We start from the raw sequence: 20377 nt of genomic DNA on the forward strand, positions 1-20377 counted from the left end.
CGGGCGGGGGTTCAGTTATCCTGAATGGGCGTTATATGACGTCCTGCAGGATTATAGCCACCGCATGCCCGTGTCTGCGCACATTGCGGCGATCGGTGGTGCGGTGTGTCAGACTGACACATCGCTACACCGATCTTGGTAAAGAGCCTCTGACAGAGGCTCTTTACCACGTGATCAGTCGTGTCCAATCACAGCTGATCACGATGTTAACAGAAAGAGCCGGTGATTGGCTTTTCCTCACTTACTTCTGACAGATGCGAGTAGAGGAGAGCCAATCGGTGGCTCTCCTGACAGGGGGGGGGGGTCTGCGCTGATTGTTTATCATTGCAGCCCCCCCCCCCCCCCCCGGTTGCTCACACTGGACCACCAGGGAAGCTGCCAGGACCACCAGGGAAGCCCCCAGCATGTGGATAGCCAGGTATGTAACCCATGGCCACCCACATATAACTGACTGGCAACATTATGGATCAATACAGACAAGTGTTGCCCAGCAATGCCACCCATCAGTGTCATCAGTGCCACCTAGTGCCCATCAGTGCCCACCTATGAGTGATCATCAGTGCCCATCTGTGCCACCTATCAGTGCCACCCATAAGTACCCACCAGTGCCACCCATAAGTACCCATCAGTGACGCCTATGAGTGCCCATCAGTGCCGCATACCAGTCCCACCTAGCAGTGCCCATCATCAGTGCCCATCAGTTCCACCTCATCAATGCCACCACAATGGTGCCGCCTTATCAGTGCCCGTCAGTGCAGCCATATCAGTGCCCGTCATTGAAGAATAACATTTACTTATTTACTAGCAACATTATGGATCAGTACAGACAAGTGTTGCCCAGCAATGCCACCCATCAGTGTCATCAGTGCCACCCAGTGACCATCAGTGCCCACCTATCAGTGACCATCAGTGCCCATCTGTGCCACCTATCAGTGCCACCCATAAGTACCCATCAGTGCCACCCATAAGTACCCATCAGTGCTGCATACCAGTGCCACCTATCAGTGCCCATCATCAGTGCCACCTCATCAATGCCTCCTTACCAGTGCCCGTCATTGAAGAAGAAAATGTACTTATTTACAAACAAATTTAACAGAAACAAAGAAAAACGTTTTTTTTCCAACATTTTCTGTCTTTTTTTATTTGTTGCGCAAAAAATAAAACCCCCCCAGAGGTGATCCAATACCACCAAAAGAAAGCTCTATTTGTGGGAACAAAATGATAAAAAAATTGTTTGTGTACAGTGTAGCATGACCGCGCAATTGTCAGTCAAAGTGCGACAGCACTGAAAGCTGAAAATTGGCCTGGGCAGGAAGGTGTATAAGTGCCCCCCCCCCCCCCCGGTATTGAAGTGGTTAAAGGGCAAGTCCACCCACAACTGTTTATTTTATTTATTTATGTTGTAGCATGTTGTATATCCTGAATAGTTCATCTTTCCATCATTTTTTGCTTCTTGGTATCTCTAGTGAAAAAGGAACTTTGCTTGAGTTTGCTTTGAGGCCCGGAACATTTATATTGCTAATTTGTTATGGATTGCCCCCCCCCCCCCCTCCCACAATAATCGCACCTCCTGCCAGGAATGCTCCTATGGCACAAACACTCCTCTCACCCGCATTGTGCCTCCAGCGTGAATTGTTGTTCCTTTGCCAGCTAGAACATATTTGAGCGGCTGCCATTTTATCTTTTTGCCAAGTTCTAGGATCGCTAAGCCTTCTGGGGCCCCTCTAAACACCTCCCACTCTCCATGCCGCAGTATAAACTCTATATTGTGGACCCAACCCTGGGACAACGGGGTGGGCAGGAGGGGAAGGTGCCTTGGGCACAGTGGAGCCCTGGGCAAAGAACGAACAGAGGGCACTAAACCCCATTCTAATGTATGCATTAACAGTGGGGGAGGGGGCACAGTTCCGCATCCATGGTCTGGGCGCTAGAGAGGGGAACGTGCCCTGGGCACAGTGAAGCCCTGGGTAAAAAAAACGGACAGAAGGCACTAAACCCCATTCTAATGTATGCATTAACCGTGGGGGAGGGGGCACAGTTCCACATCCATGGTCTGGGCGCTAGAGAGGGGAACGTGTCCTGGGCACAGTGAAGCCCTGGGCAAAGAACGGACAGAGGGCACTAAACCCATTCTACTGTATGCATTAACCGTGGGGGAGGGGGCACGGTTCCACTTTCTTGCCCTGGGCGCTAGATTGATCTGTTCTGGTACCGATTGTGGAGAATTCGGTGGAAGGATTGGAAACCACCAAAACTAAGTCTGGTGGAAATAACCAAACCTGGGCACCAACTATGGTGAGGAGATCTCAGAAGTGGAGACCCCAAGATAACAACAGACAGCTCCGCACATAACTGGGCCCTATGACCCATTCTACCAACTAGGGCGGGCAGAGATCTCAACAATTGAGACCCTAAGATAACAAGAGACAGCTCCGCATATAACTGGGCTCTTGGACAAGGGGTGGGCAGGAGGGCAGGGTGCCCTGGGCACAATAAAGTAATTGTCAAAGCATAGACACAGGACAGTATACCCATTCTACCACATGCATTAACAGTGGGGGAGGGGGCACAGTTCCACATCCTTGCCCTGGGCGCTAGATGAACCTGCCCTGGTACCGATTGTGGAGAATTCGGTGGGAGGATGGGGAACCACCAAAACTAAGTCTGGTGGAAATAACCAAACTTGGGCACCAACTATGGTGAGGAGATCTCACCACTGGAGAACCTAAGATAACAACAGACAGCTCCACACATAGCTGGGCCCCGGGACAAGGGGTGGGCAGGAGGGGAAGGTGCTCTGGGCACAGTGGAGCAAGGGGGCAAAAAATGGACAGCGAACACTAAACCCATTCTACCGAATGCATTAGCAGTGGGGGAGGGGGGACAGTGCTACATCCTTGCCCCGGGGGCGAACCGGTCCTTGTGGAGAATTCAGTGGGAGGACTGGAAACCACCAAACCTAAGTCTGATGGAAATAACCAAACCTGGGCATTCGCTTGCCCCAGAATAGGTGCAGGAACTCCCCCCTTCTGAGTCACTCCTTGCCCCGCCCCTACCCACCTCCAAGCACCGCCCCCCACCGTACCCACCTCCCAGTACCGGCCCAGAACAAAGTATTATTTTGTCATTAAGTCATTTGTATGGTATTTGTTAATGATAACAAGAAAAGCAGTACAATAGATCCTCTGCAGTGCAGCCAGCAGCAATAGACCCCACCCCACCAACAATAGATCCCCCCAGCAACAATATATAATCCAGCAATAATAGATACCCCCAGCAGCACTGTACCCACCCCAGCAACATTTTAACCACCTCAGCAACAATAGACCCCACCCTAGCAACAATAGATCCCCCCGGCACTAAAAGACACCCCCAGCAACACTTGACTCACCCCAACAACAATAGATGCCACAGCAACAAAAAAAATCCTCTCCATCAATAATAGTTACCCCCAGCAACACTGGTCCCACCCCAGCAACACTATAACCACCTCAGCAAAAATAGTCCCCACCCCAGCAACAATAGATCCCCCAGAAACACTAGACCCACCCCAACAACAATAGACTCCACCCAGCAACAATAGATGCCACATTAACAAACAAAATCCCCTCCACCAATAATAGATAACCCCAGCAACACTAGACCCACCCCAGTAATAATAGATCCTCCCACAACATTATACCCCCCCCCCCCCCAGCAACAATGGACCGCTTGTTACAAAATAACACCCAACACTCAAGTGACAATAGATCCAGCCCACCAAAAATAGATCAACCCCAGCAACAATAGATCAACCCCAGCAACAATAGACCCCCAGCAGCAACAACAAATTTCCCAGGAGCCAACATCAATAGACCTCTCCCTCAACAATTGTCCCCCCCCCCCCCCCCAAGCAACAATAGACCCTCCAGCAGCCAGCAACAATAGACCTATAGACCTCTACCTCAACAATTGCCAACCACACCCCCAGCAACAGTGAATTCCCCCCAGCAACAATAGATGCCCCAGCAACAGAACAAATCCCCTCCACCAATAATAGATACCCCCAGCAACACTAGACCCACCCCAGCAACAATAGATCCCCCCTCAACATTATACCCCCCTAGCAACAATGGATCACTTGTTACAAAATAACACCCAAGTGACAATAGATCCAGCCCAGCAACAATAGATCAACCCCAGCAACAACAGACTTTCCAGGAGTAAACATCAATAGACCTCTCCCTCAACAATTGTCACCCCCCAGCATCAATAGATCTCCCCCTCAACAATTGGCACCCCCCCAGCATCAATAGACCTCTCCCTCAACAATTGGCACCCCCCAGCAACAATAGACCCTCCAGCAGCCAGCAACAATAGACCTATAGGACCTCTATCTCAACAATTGCCAAGCACCCCCAGCAACAATAGATCCCCCCAGCAATAATAAATCCCCCCCCCCCGCAATAATAGATAATCCAGCAACAATAGTTGCCCCAGCAACAAAACAAATCCCCTCCACCAATAATAGATACCCCCAGCAACACTAGACCCACCACATCAACAACAGATCCCCCCTCAACATTATACCCCCCCGAACAACAATGGACTGCTTGTTATAAAATAACAACCAAGTGACAATAGATCCAGCCCAGCAACAACAGACTTCCCAGGAGTCAACATCAATAGACCTCTCCCTCAACAATTGTCACCCCCCCCCAGCATCAATAGACCCTCCAACAGCCAGCAACAATAGACCTATAGACCTCTCCCTTATCAATTGCCAATTCCCCCCCAGCAACAGTAGACCCCCACACAAAAATAGATTCCTGCCAGCATACCCAGTATCCATTGCCATTACATACAATCAGTGCAGAGGTGCCGTGCCACTGAAAATTAGCCCTGTGTCTATGTAAACAAGGCAGATTGCTGTTCAGTCAGTAAGGAAGGCATGGATCCACGTCTTCCCCTAGACAAAACACCTCCCCCACAGTGCACAAACACCAGCTAGGCACACATTTAACCCTTGGATCGCCCCTGGTGTTAACTCCTTCCCAGACAGTGTCATTAGTACAGTGACAGTGCATATTTTTTTAGCACTGATCACTGTATTAGTGTCACTGGTTCCCAAAAAGTGTCACTTAGTGTCTGATTTGTCTGCCGCAGTATCACAGTCCCGTTATAATTTGCTGATCGCTGACATTACTAGTATAAAAAAAAAAATCCATAAATCTATCCCCTATTTTGTAGAGGCTATAACTTTTGTGCAAACCAATCAATATACGCTTATTGGGATTTTTTTTTTACCATATATGTAGCGGAATACATATTGGCCTAAATTTATGAAGAAATTTGAATTTTTAAATTTTTTTTATTGGATATGTTTTATAGCAGAAAGTAAAAACTATAATTTTTTTTCAAAATTGTCGCTCTTTTTTTGTTTATAGCGAAAAAAATAAAAACTGTAGAGGTGATCAAATATCACCAAAAGAAAGCTCTATTTGTGGGGAAAAAATGATATACATTTCCTTTGGGTACAGCGTTGCACAACCGCGCAATTGTCAGTTAAAGTAATGCAGTGCCGTATCGCAAAAAACTGCCTGGTCATGGGGGGGGGGGGGGGGGGGGTAAATCTTCTGGAGGTCAAATGGTTAAAGTGTTTATTTTTAAAATGTTACATCAAATAATAGTGTTTACATTTTCTTTTTCAAATTTTAACATTTCAATTGTAATTTTAAAAAATATATTTAAGTTCTAAAATGTATAAAGATGTATAAATTGTTGAAGTATTTGTGTTCTATAAACTGCACTAGGAAAATGAAAGCTGGAATCTAATTAGTTTATAAATAAATTTTGGATTTTCGAATTTCCGAATTTGGAATTTTTGAATTCGAAATTTCCAAATTTACATTTTTTTTAGAAATTTCCGAGTTTCCGAATTTTCAAAAATTTGGTATTTGGAAATCCAAAAATTCTGATTTTCAAATTTATAAACTCCAAATTTTGGAATTTCCGAATTCTGGATTTCGGATTTCTAAATTTTCAAATTTAAAAATTTTCGAATTTGGAATTTTAAAATTTTGGAATTTTGACATTTCCGAATTTTGAATTTTAAAATTTCAGAATTTTGAATTTTTGAATTCCGAATTTCCGGAATTTGGAAATTGAAAAATTAGAAAAATCCGAAAATTCTAAGAAAATCAGTAAAATTCAAAATAATAATCTAATAATAACTAACTATTAAATTATAGGTATTGGAATTTCCTTTCAAATTTGACTGTTTGTGAACATAACGAATACAAATTTATTTGAAGTTACGAATTATTCGAAATAACGAATGCCACTTATAAACAAATGGAATGGAACTAATTAATAATAAATAATAATAATAAAATAGTTTTGTTATTAATGTTATTTATTATTATTAGATCATTATGTTCCATTCGTTTAGATGCAGCATTCATTATTTCATATAATTCGTAACTTTGGATACATTCGTACTCATTACGGTCACTAACAGCCAAATTTGAAAGGAAATTCCAATACCTATAATTTAATATTTATTATAAGTTAGTTCTTTTTTCAGATTTTCAGGTTTTTCGAATTTTAAGATCTTAATTCTTTTGAATTTTAAGATTTTTATTCTTATTTTTGAATTTTCAAATTTTTGAATTTCCTAATTTAGAATTTTAGAATTTCCAAAATTTTAGAATTTCCGAAATTTCCCAATTTCCAAAATTTCAGATTTCCAAAATTTCAGATTTCTGAATTTCCAAAATTCTGAGTTTCCAATTTCCAAATTTCCAATTTCAGAAATTTAGAATTTCCAAATTCCGGATTTCCCGAAATTCCAGATTTCAGGAAATTCGGAAATTCGTTAAAAAAACACATGTCTAATAATAACTCTTACAGAAGTAGTTTTGTAAGTCGGATGTTTATAACTCAGGGCCCCTGTATATGACTTATATATGTAAACTGGCTCCTAATTAGATCCCAAACCCAGGAGAGAAATAAACTGTAATTGTGTACAATATACACAGTGAATACGCAATGGGATAAAAAATCTCTAAGGCAAACACAATAAACACAAATTTTTGGTAAAACGTATGTGTTTTACTTAACAAAAATGAAAATAAATAAAAATAAAATTTTCAGATTTTATTATGTATTCAGATACTGTTTATGTCTATTATGGATCCACATCATCATGATTCCTCAACTGTACCATTGATGTCTGAATTTATTTTATGAATTGCTTTAATCGTGTTGGAATACTGTTACCATCTGCTGATTAGGTTATCCAATAAAATACTTATTTTTAATATGTATTTACTTTTTTTGTTTATGAATTTACACCGTGTTTACATGCCATATACTGACTATTGGGTACACACCTCATATAAAGTCCCAAACCTTTCTTTTTATCTTATAATAAATAGAGATGGAGGCACATTATTCTCAGAGCCTCATTTAAAGTCCCAAACTCTTTCTTTCATGATGGGGCACTATTCCTCCCACTGATATCAATGATGGGGCACTATTCCTTCCACTGACACCAATGATGGGGCACTATTCCTACCACTGACACCAATGATGGGGCACTATTCCTACCACTGATACCAATGATGTGGCACTATTCCTACCACTGATACCAATGATGGGGCACTATTCCTCCCACTGATACCAATGATGGGGCACAATTCCTCCCACTGATACCAATGATGGGGCACTATTCCTCCAAATGATACCAATGATGGGGCACTATTCCTCCCACTGATATCAATGATGAGGCACTATTCCTCCAAATTATACCAATGATGGGGCACTATTCCTCTCACCGATACCAATGATGAGGCATTATTGCTCCCACTGATACCAATGAAGGGGCACTATTCCTCCCACTGATTCCAATGATGGGGCACTATTCCTCCCACTGATTCCAATGATGGGGCACTAATCCTCCCACTGATACCAATGAGGGGGCACTATTACTCCCACTGTTACCAATGATGGGGCACTATTCCTCCCACTAACACCAATGATGGGGCGCTATTCCTAGCACTGACCACTTTTTACTCCCACTGACCACCAAGCCTGAAACATTGATTGCTCCCACTGAAGCTGGGGAATTTTCTACTCCCACAGGCCTCAGTCTGGGCACCCCTAAATTCTAAAAAGCCAGTAACCTTTTCTTTTGTTTAGAAAGTTTGGAGAGCCCCTGATCTAAGTGAATGAAAATCCAGATTGAGACCGGTGGGCAGTTATGCAACATTTCTACAAAAGTAATTTCTGCTAAAGGTGGAACCACAAAGTTCTAAGGCCAGGGGTGTACTTACATTTTCCACAGTACACCATTACATTGATTGATCTTTGTGTTGAATACATAATTGAAAAGACAAAGCGCAACATCTTTACCTGTAAACACCATCTGAATGAAGATCTAAAGTTTGCCTGTTCAGATATGTTGAAAAGGTCAACAGTCTCCATGGGGTGCACTTACTTTTCCACATGATAGTCATACTTGGTATTCCCGGTAGCTGTGTTTGCACTATATAACTTGTCTGTCTCTGCCCTCAGATTACGCCTGTGCCCTCCAGAAGGACATCCTACTGCAAGGTCGCCTTTACCTGTCCGAAAGCTGGATCTGCTTCCACAGCAACATCTTCCGCTGGGAGACTACGGTGAGAGGCCGCTGTCCATGGCTAGCCTTGGTCTTCAGCTATGTGTGATCTGTGTGGTGCAGAGTGTACAGATGCCGGGGCAGAACTTGTATTAAAATAATCCAGCAACAGTTACAATAAAGTGGTTGGGCAGGCAACCCAGCCGGGTACACTTGTGGATTCCAGCAAGGTGAAGGGGGCAGATACCAGCTGGACTGACAGTGTCTGTTGAGAGCAGCAGAATGCAGCCTGGCCGCCTCATGCCCGCTGGGGAAGGTGCCCAGAAGACTTGCGACCCTATGCTTTCTCCTCCTCGTTTCCCTAGTACTGTCCCTAACAGGCGGGGTACCTGTCCTTACTCTACCAGCTTGCAAAAATGCATGCCAAACCCGAGAGGCAGGGTCTTAAATAGGCTCTGCCTGACCCAAGATGGTTGCTGGACAGGCATGTACTGGCCATCGGGACTACCGGGAGTTTCCCGGTGGGCCGATGGCTCAGTGGGCCACTCTGATGTAAGGAGGCTGCTGATGGGACACTCTGATGTAAGGGGGCTGCTGATGGGACACTCTGATGTAAGGGGGCTGCTGATGGGACACTCTGATGTAAGGGGGATGCTGATGGGCCACTCTGATGTAAGGAGGCTGCTGATGGGACACTCTGATGTAAGGGGGCTGCTGATGGGACACTCTGATGTAAGGGGGCTGCTGATGGGACACTCTGATGTAAGGGGGATGCTGATGGGACACTCTGATGTAAGGGGGATGCTGATGGGACACTCTGATGTAAGGAGGCGCTGATGGGACACTCTGATGTAAGGGGGCTGCTGATGGGACACTCTGATGTAAGGGGGCTGCTGATGAGACACTCTGATGTAAGGGGGCTGCTGATGGGACACTCTGATGTAAGGAGGCGCTGATGGGACACTCTGATGTAAGGGGGATGCTGATGGGACACTCTGATGTAAGGAGGCTGCTGATGGGACACTCTGATGTAAGGGGGCTGCTGATGGGACACTCTGATGTAAGGGGGCTGCTGATGGGACACTCTGATGTAAGGGGGCTGCTGATGGGACACTCTGATGTAAGGGGGCTGCTGATGGGACACTCTGATGTAAGGGGGCTGCTGATGGGACACTCTGATGTAAGGGGGCTGCTGATGGGACACTCTGATGTAAGGGGGATGCTGATGGGACACTCTGATGTAAGGGGGATGCTGATGGGACACTCTGATGTAAGGGGGATGCTGATGGGACACTCTGATGTAAGGGGATGCTGATGGGACACTCTGATGTAAGGGGATGCTGATGGGACACTCTGATGTAAGGGGATGCTGATGGGACACTCTGATGTAAGGGAGTGCTGATGGGACACTCAAAATGTAAGTGGGCTGGTCTGGATGAATTCCAGGGCCAAATTTCTGTCCCAGTCCAGCCCTGTTGCTGGAGTCACATGGGGCGGCAGCATCCAATACGATAACTTCTCCAGTGACCCAGGAAACCATAAAGGAACCCTGTTCCTCTTGACTTCCTTTCCAACAACAGTGCTGCTGTGGAACAGCGCCTCCTGCCGTGGAGAAAGTAGACTGCACCTGCCTTTATGTGCCATGGAATTCCCTGAAGGCACATTTATTGGGCTCAATTCTAACAAGCCCATTTCATTTGTTGCACAATATGCCCATCTTCCTGGCTTCACAAGAAGTCTCTTTGCCATGATGAAAGCAGACAACGTGCAGCAGGACGTGTTATTTTCAGAATGTCCATCTACCTGTAGAATGGAGGAAAGTATAATCAGAAAAGTCAGTGCTACTACCCATACACCACATAGATAGCAGAGCTCCCAGGGGCTCGATCCACAGTCGCTGGCTGAGTAGAGTAATGTAGAAAAAAATAATCCGCACTGCGGTTATTGCTCTTAAAATTTCTTCATTTTATTGAATAGCCACAGTGAGCAAACGCAGATTAAGTCAGTTAACGTGTTTCAGCCTATAAGGCCTTAGTCATAACCACAAATGGTTATGACTAAGGCCTTATATGCTGATGGGACACTCTGATGTAAGGGGGATGCTGATGGGCCACTCTGATGTAAGGAGGCTGCTGATGGGACACTCTGATGTAAGGGGGCTGCTGATGGGACACTCTGATGTAAGGGGGCTGCTGATGGGACACTCTGATGTAAGGGGGATGCTGATGGGACACTCTGATGTAAGGGGGATGCTGATGGGACACTCTGATGTAAGGAGGCGCTGATGGGACACTCTGATGTAAGGGGGCTGCTGATGGGACACTCTGATGTAAGGGGGCTGCTGATGAGACACTCTGATGTAAGGGGGCTGCTGATGGGACACTCTGATGTAAGGAGGCGCTGATGGGACACTCTGATGTAAGGGGGATGCTGATGGGACACTCTGATGTAAGGAGGCTGCTGATGGGACACTCTGATGTAAGGGGGCTGCTGATGGGACACTCTGATGTAAGGGGGCTGCTGATGGGACACTCTGATGTAAGGGGGATGCTGATGGGACACTCTGATGTAAGGGGGATGCTGATGGGACACTCTGATGTAAGGGGGATGCTGATGGGACACTCTGATGTAAGGGGATGCTGATGGGACACTCTGATGTAAGGGGATGCTGATGGGACACTCTGATGTAAGGGGATGCTGATGGGACACTCTGATGTAAGGGAGTGCTGATGGGACACTCAAAATGTAAGTGGGCTGGTCTGGATGAATTCCAGGGCCAAATTTCTGTCCCAGTCCAGCCCTGTTGCTGGAGTCACATGGGGCGGCAGCATCCAATACGATAACTTCTCCAGTGACCCAGGAAACCATAAAGGAACCCTGTTCCTCTTGACTTCCTTTCCAACAACAGTGCTGCTGTGGAACAGCGCCTCCTGCCGTGGAGAAAGTAGACTGCACCTGCCTTTATGTGCCATGGAATTCCCTGAAGGCACATTTATTGGGCTCAATTCTAACAAGCCCATTTCATTTGTTGCACAATATGCCCATCTTCCTGGCTTCACAAGAAGTCTCTTTGCCATGATGAAAGCAGACAACGTGCAGCAGGACGTGTTATTTTCAGAATGTCCATCTACCTGTAGAATGGAGGAAAGTATAATCAGAAAAGTCAGTGCTACTACCCATACACCACATAGATAGCAGAGCTCCCAGGGGCTCGATCCACAGTCGCTGGCTGAGTAGAGTAATGTAGAAAAAAATAATCCGCACTGCGGTTATTGCTCTTAAAATTTCTTCATTTTATTGAATAGCCACAGTGAGCAAACGCAGATTAAGTCAGTTAACGTGTTTCAGCCTATAAGGCCTTAGTCATAACCACAAATGGTTATGACTAAGGCCTTATATGCTGAAACACGTCAACTGACTTAATCTGCGTTTGTTCACTGTGGCTATTCAATAAAATTAAGAAATTTTAAGAGCAACAACCGGAGTGCGGATCAGTTTGTCTAGAGAATGGAGGAAAGTTTGACAGACCTGCCACTGCCCAAAGCCCAACTCCATCCCTCTGACAATTTAGCCTGGGAGGTTCCCTCGATATGACGTCCTTTCTATATCTGCCATCTGAGGGCAGCTTTAGACTTCATGTGCTGTACATGGGTGCATTTGCTGATGCAGCGTAACGACGCCGCATATCTCTGGTGCCCGGGATGTCCTGGAGCTGTGTACAGACGTTCATAGACATGAATTAGGTGATGGTGGATGTAAGCGACTCTGCACCAGAATTTGTGTAAAGAAATGCCTGGTAACGTGTAACCACTTTTCATGTACAGATATGTCTGCCACTGAGAGACGTCACCTCCATGACGAAGGAGAAGACGGCCCGACTCATCCCCAATGCCATCCAGATCAGCACCGAGAGCGAGAAGGTATCTATATCTACTACCAGCCTGGAGTGATAGGAGGGGATTGCTCTAATTATTCCTGTGTATAATCTACAATAAGCATGTGTGTGGAGATGTTCAGAGGAGCTTACACTCCATAATGTCCTCACACACCACCATTATACATTTATATAGCTCTGACATATACTGCAGCGCTGTACAGAGAACATTGAGTCAGTCACATCAGTCTCTGTACCAGAGGAGCTTACACTCTAATGTCTCCTTTACAGTCACACACTATTATTATACAGTATCTCACAAAAGTGAGTACACCCCTAACATTTTTCTGTATAGATTTTCTTCTATCTTTTCATGTGACAACACTGAAGAAATGACACTTTGATTCAATGTAAAGTAGTGAGTGTACAGCTTGTATAACAGTGTAAATTTGCCGTCCCCTCAAAATAACTCAACACACACAGCCATTCATGTCTAAACCGCTGGCAGCAAAAGTGAAAATGTCCAATTTGGGCCCAATTAGCCATTTTCCCTCCCCGGTGTCATGTGGCTCGTTAGTGTTACAAGGTCTCAGGTGTGAATGGGGAGCAGGTGTGTTCAATTTGTTATCGCTCTCACTCTCTCATACTGGTCACTGGAAGTTTAACATGGCACCTCATGGCAAAGAACTCTCTGAGGATCTGAAAAAAAGAATTGTTGCTCTACATAAAGATGGCCTAGGCTATAAGAAGATTGCCAAGACCCTGAAACTGAGCTGCAGCACGGTGGCCAAGACCATACAGCGATTTAACAGGACAAGTTCCACTCAGAACAGGCCTCGCCATGGTCCACCAAAAAAGTTGAGGTCACGTGCTCAGCGTCATATCCAGAGGTTATTTTTGGGAAATAGATGTATGAGTGCTGCCAGCATTGCTGCAGAGGTTGAAGGGGTGGGAGGGTCACCTCTTCTAAAGATGATGCACAAGAAAGCCCACAAACAGTTTGCTGAAGACAAGCAGACTAAGGATATGGATTACTGGAACCATGTCCTGTGGTCTGATGAGACCAAGATAAACTTATTTGGTGTCAGATGGTGACAAGCGTGTGTGGGGGCAACCAGGTGAGGAGGACAAAGACAAGTGTGTCTTGCCTACAGTCAAGCATGGCGGTGGGAGTGTCATGGTCTGGGGCTGCATGAGTTCTGCCGGCACTGGGGAGGTACAGTTCATTGAGGGAACCATGAATGCCAACATGTACTGTGACATACTGAAGCAGAGCATGATCCCCTCCCTTCAGAGACTGGGCTGCAGGGCAGTATTCCAACATGATAACGACCACAAACACACCTCCAAGATGACCACTGCCTTGCTAAAGAAGCTGAGGGCAAAGGTGATGGACTGGCCAAGCATGTCTCCAGACCTAAACCCTATTGATCATCTGTGGGACATCCTCAAACGGAAGGTGGAGGAGTTAACAAGCGCTTTTGGCTTGTTAAAACCGCACCACAAACGCCTACAATAGCCGGTTGCTAAGGAGCACGCCGGGAAGCCGGTCACTGCGTCCTTAACAACTGATGAGTCATCAGCTGTCCGTGGGCTTCCCCGGTAAAAAAAAAACGGCACGGGGACCCCTAATCCATACAAGGACCTTTGGGTCTGGTATGAATTTTAGGGGAACTAAGAAGAAAAAAAACTCCCCCCCCCCTTCATTCTCTGGAAGTTTGCTTGCAGTGTTTAGATCCTGTGTGTCTTGAACACTTTCATCGCTTCCCCTATTATTCATTTTATGAAACCCTTCTACACTGTGTATGGACTGGTTTGCACATGTTGATCATTTGACTGCATTCATTATCTCAATACTTTGTAGTGTCAGTTTATGAATATTTGGTTGAAAATGGCCTCCTCTTCCTTGCAGTACTTCCTCACATCTTTTGCCGCCAGAGACAGAAGCTTCCTGAACATGTTCCGCATGTGGCAGAATGTTCTCCTGGATAAGGTAAGCCATTCCCCCCAACTTCGAGGTCCCGTTCTTCTGTCCTTTCCATGAGACCCACCAAAGTAGAGCCACCACAAAACTTCTCTGTTCCTTGACACTTCTCCTCCAAGAACAAGACTCCATCTTTCAGCAAGAGTTGTGTCCATGTTCCTCTGCTAAGGAGGCTTCCATAAATGAGAATTCAGAGATGAGCACAATGTCAACGTGTTGATTATTTTAGATTGTGTTCTCCTATCTCTGTTACGTGTTTCTTTGTCTTCATAGTGGTATTAAACCCCAAAAACAAAAATGTAACTTTTTCAGATGGTCCATAGCCACTTGCCGGTGGCATATCATATATATTCCCCCATCGGATAGTGTCCGCTGTGTACTGCGCATGCGCAGTACACAGCACACACAGATTCCGAAAAATAGCCAAAGATGAACGGCGCCTGCGCTGTGAGTCCAGGTTCTAGCCCCACCATCCAAGTGGACATAGAGTTGGAATAAAAAGAGCCGAGCGCAGCAAAGGCCGAGCCCAAAGTTTTGCGAGCGAAGCGAGCCCGCGAAGGGGCCCTCTAATTTTCCCAGCCCTATGTCCGCCTGGATGGTGGGGCTACCACCTCGACTCACGGCGCAGGCGCCGTTCATCTTCTGAGATTTTCCGAAGCTTCTTCTGCTCCGTACTGCGCAAGCAATGTGCATGTGCAGTACGGGGCGGACACTATATGATGCCAGGACACTATATGATGCCAGGACACTATATGATGCCAGGACACTATATGCCAGAACACCGGCCTAACATTTTGAGATGGGAATGAGGGGCACATACTAGCAAATGTATGTAGGCATAGGACACGCCCCCTGCCACACCCCCTTAAAGGAGGGTTAACCAAAAAAAAGGTTAAATAAATCCACAAGGACTTTTTTTTACCACTACTATTCCTTTATATTGGCTTTTACATTTTACAAATGCAGCAGTTTAGAAATTGGATGAAAGGTTTAGCTCTGGTAAACACTTTTTGAAAGATAAAAAGTGCATTTTATATACAACTATATGGATCAGACCAAAATGAGGGACACATGAGGGAGAAAGAGGGACAGAGGGACATTGCTCCAAATCAGGGACAGTCCCTCGAAATTTGGGACAGTTGGGAGCTATGGCAATACGTATATATACATTGCGGTTTGCAAGTGATTTGCCGGGGTTATGGCTGAAGCTATCAACCATAGCCCCATTTTTTTTTTTCAGCTGCCGATTCTCTTACTTATGAAATCAGTCCAAGCGGCTAATTAGTCGCTGGATCGCTTTCAGAAGCAGTTGGAGGGGTCGTCCACCCCCTCCCGCCACTCGCCAGTGTTTCGCAGGCTTTACCTTTGTAGCACTGACCCTTGAAGGAGCGGCTGGTTTAATTGGGCTTACCGTTACCTTCTTGACCTCGTGTATGTCAGGGGTTTCCGGAGGTAGATGGCCCAAAGAACTGCAGAAACTGACACTGGATCCACTTTTGGGATATTTATTTGACAACAAGTAGACAGAACAGTCTCTCAGTGAAGGGTAGAGGGTTAGGTAGGAAGTTCAGGTACTCTTGGAACTGCAAAAGATAGGAAGTCTCTCACTATAGAAATCCAGAGAATGGCCACTCACAACTGGATTCTCACAGCTACTGGATAGACCTCCTCTCACTAGGCCTAGCAGCCGATAGAGTGAGTAAAGCAAAGCCTCTGCCACAGACTTGCATGTAGAACATGTGAACAAAGCCTCTGCCACAGACTTGCATGTAGAACATGTGAACAAAGCCTCTGCCACAGACTTGCATGTAGAACATGTGAACAAAGCCTCTGCCACAGACTTGCATGTAGAACACATGAACAAAGCCTCTGCCACAGACTTGCATGTAGAACATGTGAACAAAGCCTCTGCCACAGACTTGCATGTAGAACATGTGAACAAAGTCTCTGCCACAGACTTGCATGTAGAACACATGAACAAAGCCTCTGCCACAGACTTGCATGTAGAACATGTGAACAAAGTCTCTGCCACAGACTTGCATGTAGAACATGTGAACAAAGTCTCTGCCACAGACTTGCATGTAGAACATGTGAACAAAGTCTCTGCCACAGACTTGCATGTAGAACACGTGAACAAAGCCTCTGCCACAGACTTGCATGTAGAACACATGAACAAAGCCTCTGCCACAGACTTGCATGTAGAACATGTGAACAAAGTCTCTGCCACAGACTTGCATGTAGAACATGTGAACAAAGTCTCTGCCACAGACTTGCATGTAGAACACATGAACAAAGCCTCTGCCACAGACTTGCATGTAGAACACATGAACAAAGCCTCTGCCACAGACTTGCATGTAGAACATGTGAACAAAGTCTCTGCCACAGACTTGCATGTAGAACATGTGAACAAAGTCTCTGCCACAGACTTGCATGTAGAACATGTGAACAAAGTCTCTGCCACAGACTTGCATGTAGAACACATGAACAAAGCCTCTGCCACAGACTTGCATGTAGAACATGTGAACAAAGCCTCTGCCAGAGACTTGCATGTAGAACATGTGAACAAAGCCTCTGCCACAGACTTGGATGTAACTGAAGGACTTAGGTAATCTTAGAGAGCTATAATACAGTACCAGTATCTCGCAGCCGGTCCGGCGATACCGTATGAGTGTATATTCATTGGTGTCTTTCAACTGAGCCTCCAGGCTCTTTCTGAGAAGCCAGTCTTCAGCGTGGCCTTCTCCCGAAGAGTCCTCCCCTGGTTGCTTCTCCAGTTGCTGGGCCTCTCCACAGATGAGACGGCACCGGACCAACCTTGAATCCTCCTTCCAGTTACTTTGCCTCGGGCCAGCCAGCCCCCAGACTCAGAATTGGATGGATCCGCACCCCAGGCCATGAGGGCCATGGAGGCTGGTCAGGAGGACCAGGACCAAACAGACAGAAAGATCTTCTGGACCGGAACCCAGAAGCATGTGATCTCAGTACCTTAAGTACCCTCTCCCAGAATGCACAGCAGGATGACACTCCCACTGGGCTGGTTCAGAGAAAGAATGGCACTCAATGCGCCTAGCTAAACTGTGTTCTCCACTTGCCAGTGGTGACAGCGACACCTGTGGCCAAGCAGAACCCAGTGCAATCCAGCCAGACTGGTACTGAAACTATAATTTGGTATAATTGACCCTAAAACCCAACTGTGGCTTTAGGAATTTTAAATAGAAAAAAACACATAGCGCATGCTCTTCAGTAGCTGGTGCTACACCTATTTTTTAATGGAGACCCCCAGAAACAGTCCAACGGTTTTCACTGCTGGCCATCCATGGCGGCCAGTGCTCAATATTTTGGGGAGGGAGGCAAACCAACAATAACCAACACCCCCGACCCTCCCCTTCCCCCGGGAGATGGATGGGAATGCGGCGATAAGATTACATGGACGGGGGTTTACTCACTTCTTCCAACAGTCCAGGAGGATCCCGCTGTATGACTTCTTCCCGCAGCTCAGGCTCACCACCAGCGTGTCATTCACCATCTGCTCCACCAGGACCGGCACCAGTGACCTGACCCACAGCTCCTGCCCAGCCTCGGCCTTCATGCCCGCTCCGGTTTCTGGATGCCAGCTTCTCCAGCCTCCCCGGCCACAGGCCTGCACCAGGAACAGGAAGTGTGTTCTGAGTCCTAAGACTCCTTGGCCGATCGGGTCTAAGGACCTGCTTCCTGATTGGCTGGGAGAAGAATCAGGAAGACAATTTTTTTCAATTTTTTGTTTTCTGTTTTTGCATTTGATGAGCACGTTGTTTTATTGTAAGGCATGCTGGCAATTGTATGTGTCTCTTCATTTGATTTTTTTGGATTGCGCATCTTTAATAGTTATACACGTTTATGGACTGAATATTTAGTTTTTTTTTTTAGATGCGGCACCTTTTCTTGTATACGTGTATTTGACATATTTATATATATGCACTGTGTTTGATTGTTTATTGGGTTTAGCGCAGATATCCTGCCATACATTAATTCACTATTGTCACACAAATGGGTGGGCTCAGGACGCAGCTTTCTGCGCTCCCCGAGCCCACCCTTTTTTTGAAGCCAATTAAAGCCTCTGGTTCTAATCATGTGCTAAAAAAGAAAAAAACTAATTGGAATCAATGTGTCTGGTGCTCTGCATGTAGATTAGGGGCCGGGGACATGGATTACAGGGATGGCTCCCCTGCGCCCCTTATGGACGGGCCACTACTGCTGGCCATAGAGGTGAACAGAAACCAGATCTTCTCTGATCACCTTTATGATCTTGGAGGACCGGAGCGACATCATGACGCCACTTGCTGTTTAGGGTGGAAGTAAACAAATCATTTTTTTTGATCTTTTGCTTTCAAAGGTAGAGGGGAGATTTGGGGTCTTATAGACCGGTCACCCCTTATTTCTATTACAGGGGATGTTTACATTCCTAGTAATAGGAATAAAAGTTATTAAAAAAAAAAAAAAAGCAAAATGTAAGCGCTGTCCGTCCCTCAGAGCTCGCACGCAGAAGCAAACACATACATCAGTAGCACACGCATATGTAAACAGAGTTTGCAGCATACATGTGAGGTATCGGCATTGAACGTTAGAATGAGAGCAATAATTCTAGCACTAGACCTCCTGTGTAACGCTAAACATTTAACCTGTAAAGATTTTTAAAGTGTTGCCTATGGAGATTTTTAAGTACCGTAGTTTGGTGCCATTCCACGAGCGTGCACTATTTTAAAGCATTACTCGTCGTAACATCATCTTTCATATTGTACAAGAAATTGTGTTTTTTTATATATATATATATATATATAGTATGTTTGTTTCCATTCAATAAAGTGTATTTTTCCCCCAAAAACTGAGCTTGAAAACGCGCTGCGCCAATGCTGTATGACATAAGAAATTGCAACGACCGACATTTTATTCTCTAGGGTCTCTGCAAAAATATATATATATAATGTATGGTGGTGCTAAGTAATTTCTAGAAAAAAATGCTGATTTTAACCTGTAAACAAAAAGTGTCAGAATAGACCTGGTCCTGAGGTTTTTTGGGGCAAGTGTAGCACGCCCACAACTGGGTAAGGCCACATGCATGCTAGCGCTTAGGTTCATGTGCGTCACATCCCAATGTTTTCAGTTATTCCCCCACCCCTCCCCCCCCCTTTTCCTATCATCTCCTACACCTGACCCATACCAGGCCACATATGGAGGATATCTTGCCAGGGCACCCCCCTGGCAAAGCACCTTGTCCCCGTGTTGATGAGGTCAAGAATCTCTTCCCTACAACTCTGGCCCAGTGGTTGTGGGTGGGTCTGTGGGTAGGGGGGCTTATCGGAATCTGGAAGTCCTCTTTAAAAAAAGAGGGCACCCAGATATCCAGATCTCCCCCCCCCCCCCCATTTTAATAATTAGGGAGTATATAGTACCTCTACTCATTGACTATAAAAAGTAAAGTAAAGACATAGGTACACTTTGACAAATCGTTTATTAAAAAAAAAAATGTTACACAATGTAAATTCATGTGGCGAAGAGTAAGGAGGGGGGGAGGGGGCTTTATTTTTAAGAGATGTAGGGATAAGGCAATCGTCCTCCTCAACGTATGGACAAGGGCGTCACCTTGCATACTCCCACCTTTCCTGGCCTGCCAGGCTATGTACTGAGATAAGGGTCTGGTATGGTTTTTGGGAGGAACCCCCACTCCTTTTTTTTTTATTTGCTTGGAGTTCGCCCTTGAAATCCATACCAGGCACAATGGTCTTGTTACTGTCCTAAATGAGCTCTAGTTATTCATGTAATGAACACTAGAGGGAGCAAGATCTCTGATTGTGTTGCAATGTCCAATTCACAAATCTGAGATGGGATCTAATAGACCTGATAAAATGTCACTCACTCATAATTCTATATAACGAGGTATTCA

General features: G+C 45.7%; 1 protein-coding gene across 3 annotated transcripts in view; it reads left to right on the forward strand.

Annotated features, from left to right (window-relative positions):
* Nucleotides 1-20377, forward strand: part of GRAMD1C (GRAM domain containing 1C) — a 233444-nt gene that overhangs the window by 106925 nt on the left and 106142 nt on the right. For all 3 annotated transcript variants that reach the window (XM_077479690.1, XM_077479691.1, XM_077479692.1), the window contains 3 exons: nt 8557-8660; nt 12424-12519; nt 14386-14466. In XM_077479690.1, coding sequence (XP_077335816.1) covers nt 8557-8660; nt 12424-12519; nt 14386-14466 — 281 coding nt within the window. The remainder of the gene's footprint in view (nt 1-8556; nt 8661-12423; nt 12520-14385; nt 14467-20377) is intronic.

Source organism: Lithobates pipiens, unplaced genomic scaffold (assembly GCF_037356315.1).
Source record: "Lithobates pipiens isolate NorthernLeopardFrog02 unplaced genomic scaffold, aLitPip1_a1.2 Scaffold_16, whole genome shotgun sequence".
NCBI lineage: Eukaryota > Metazoa > Chordata > Amphibia > Anura > Ranidae > Lithobates > Lithobates pipiens.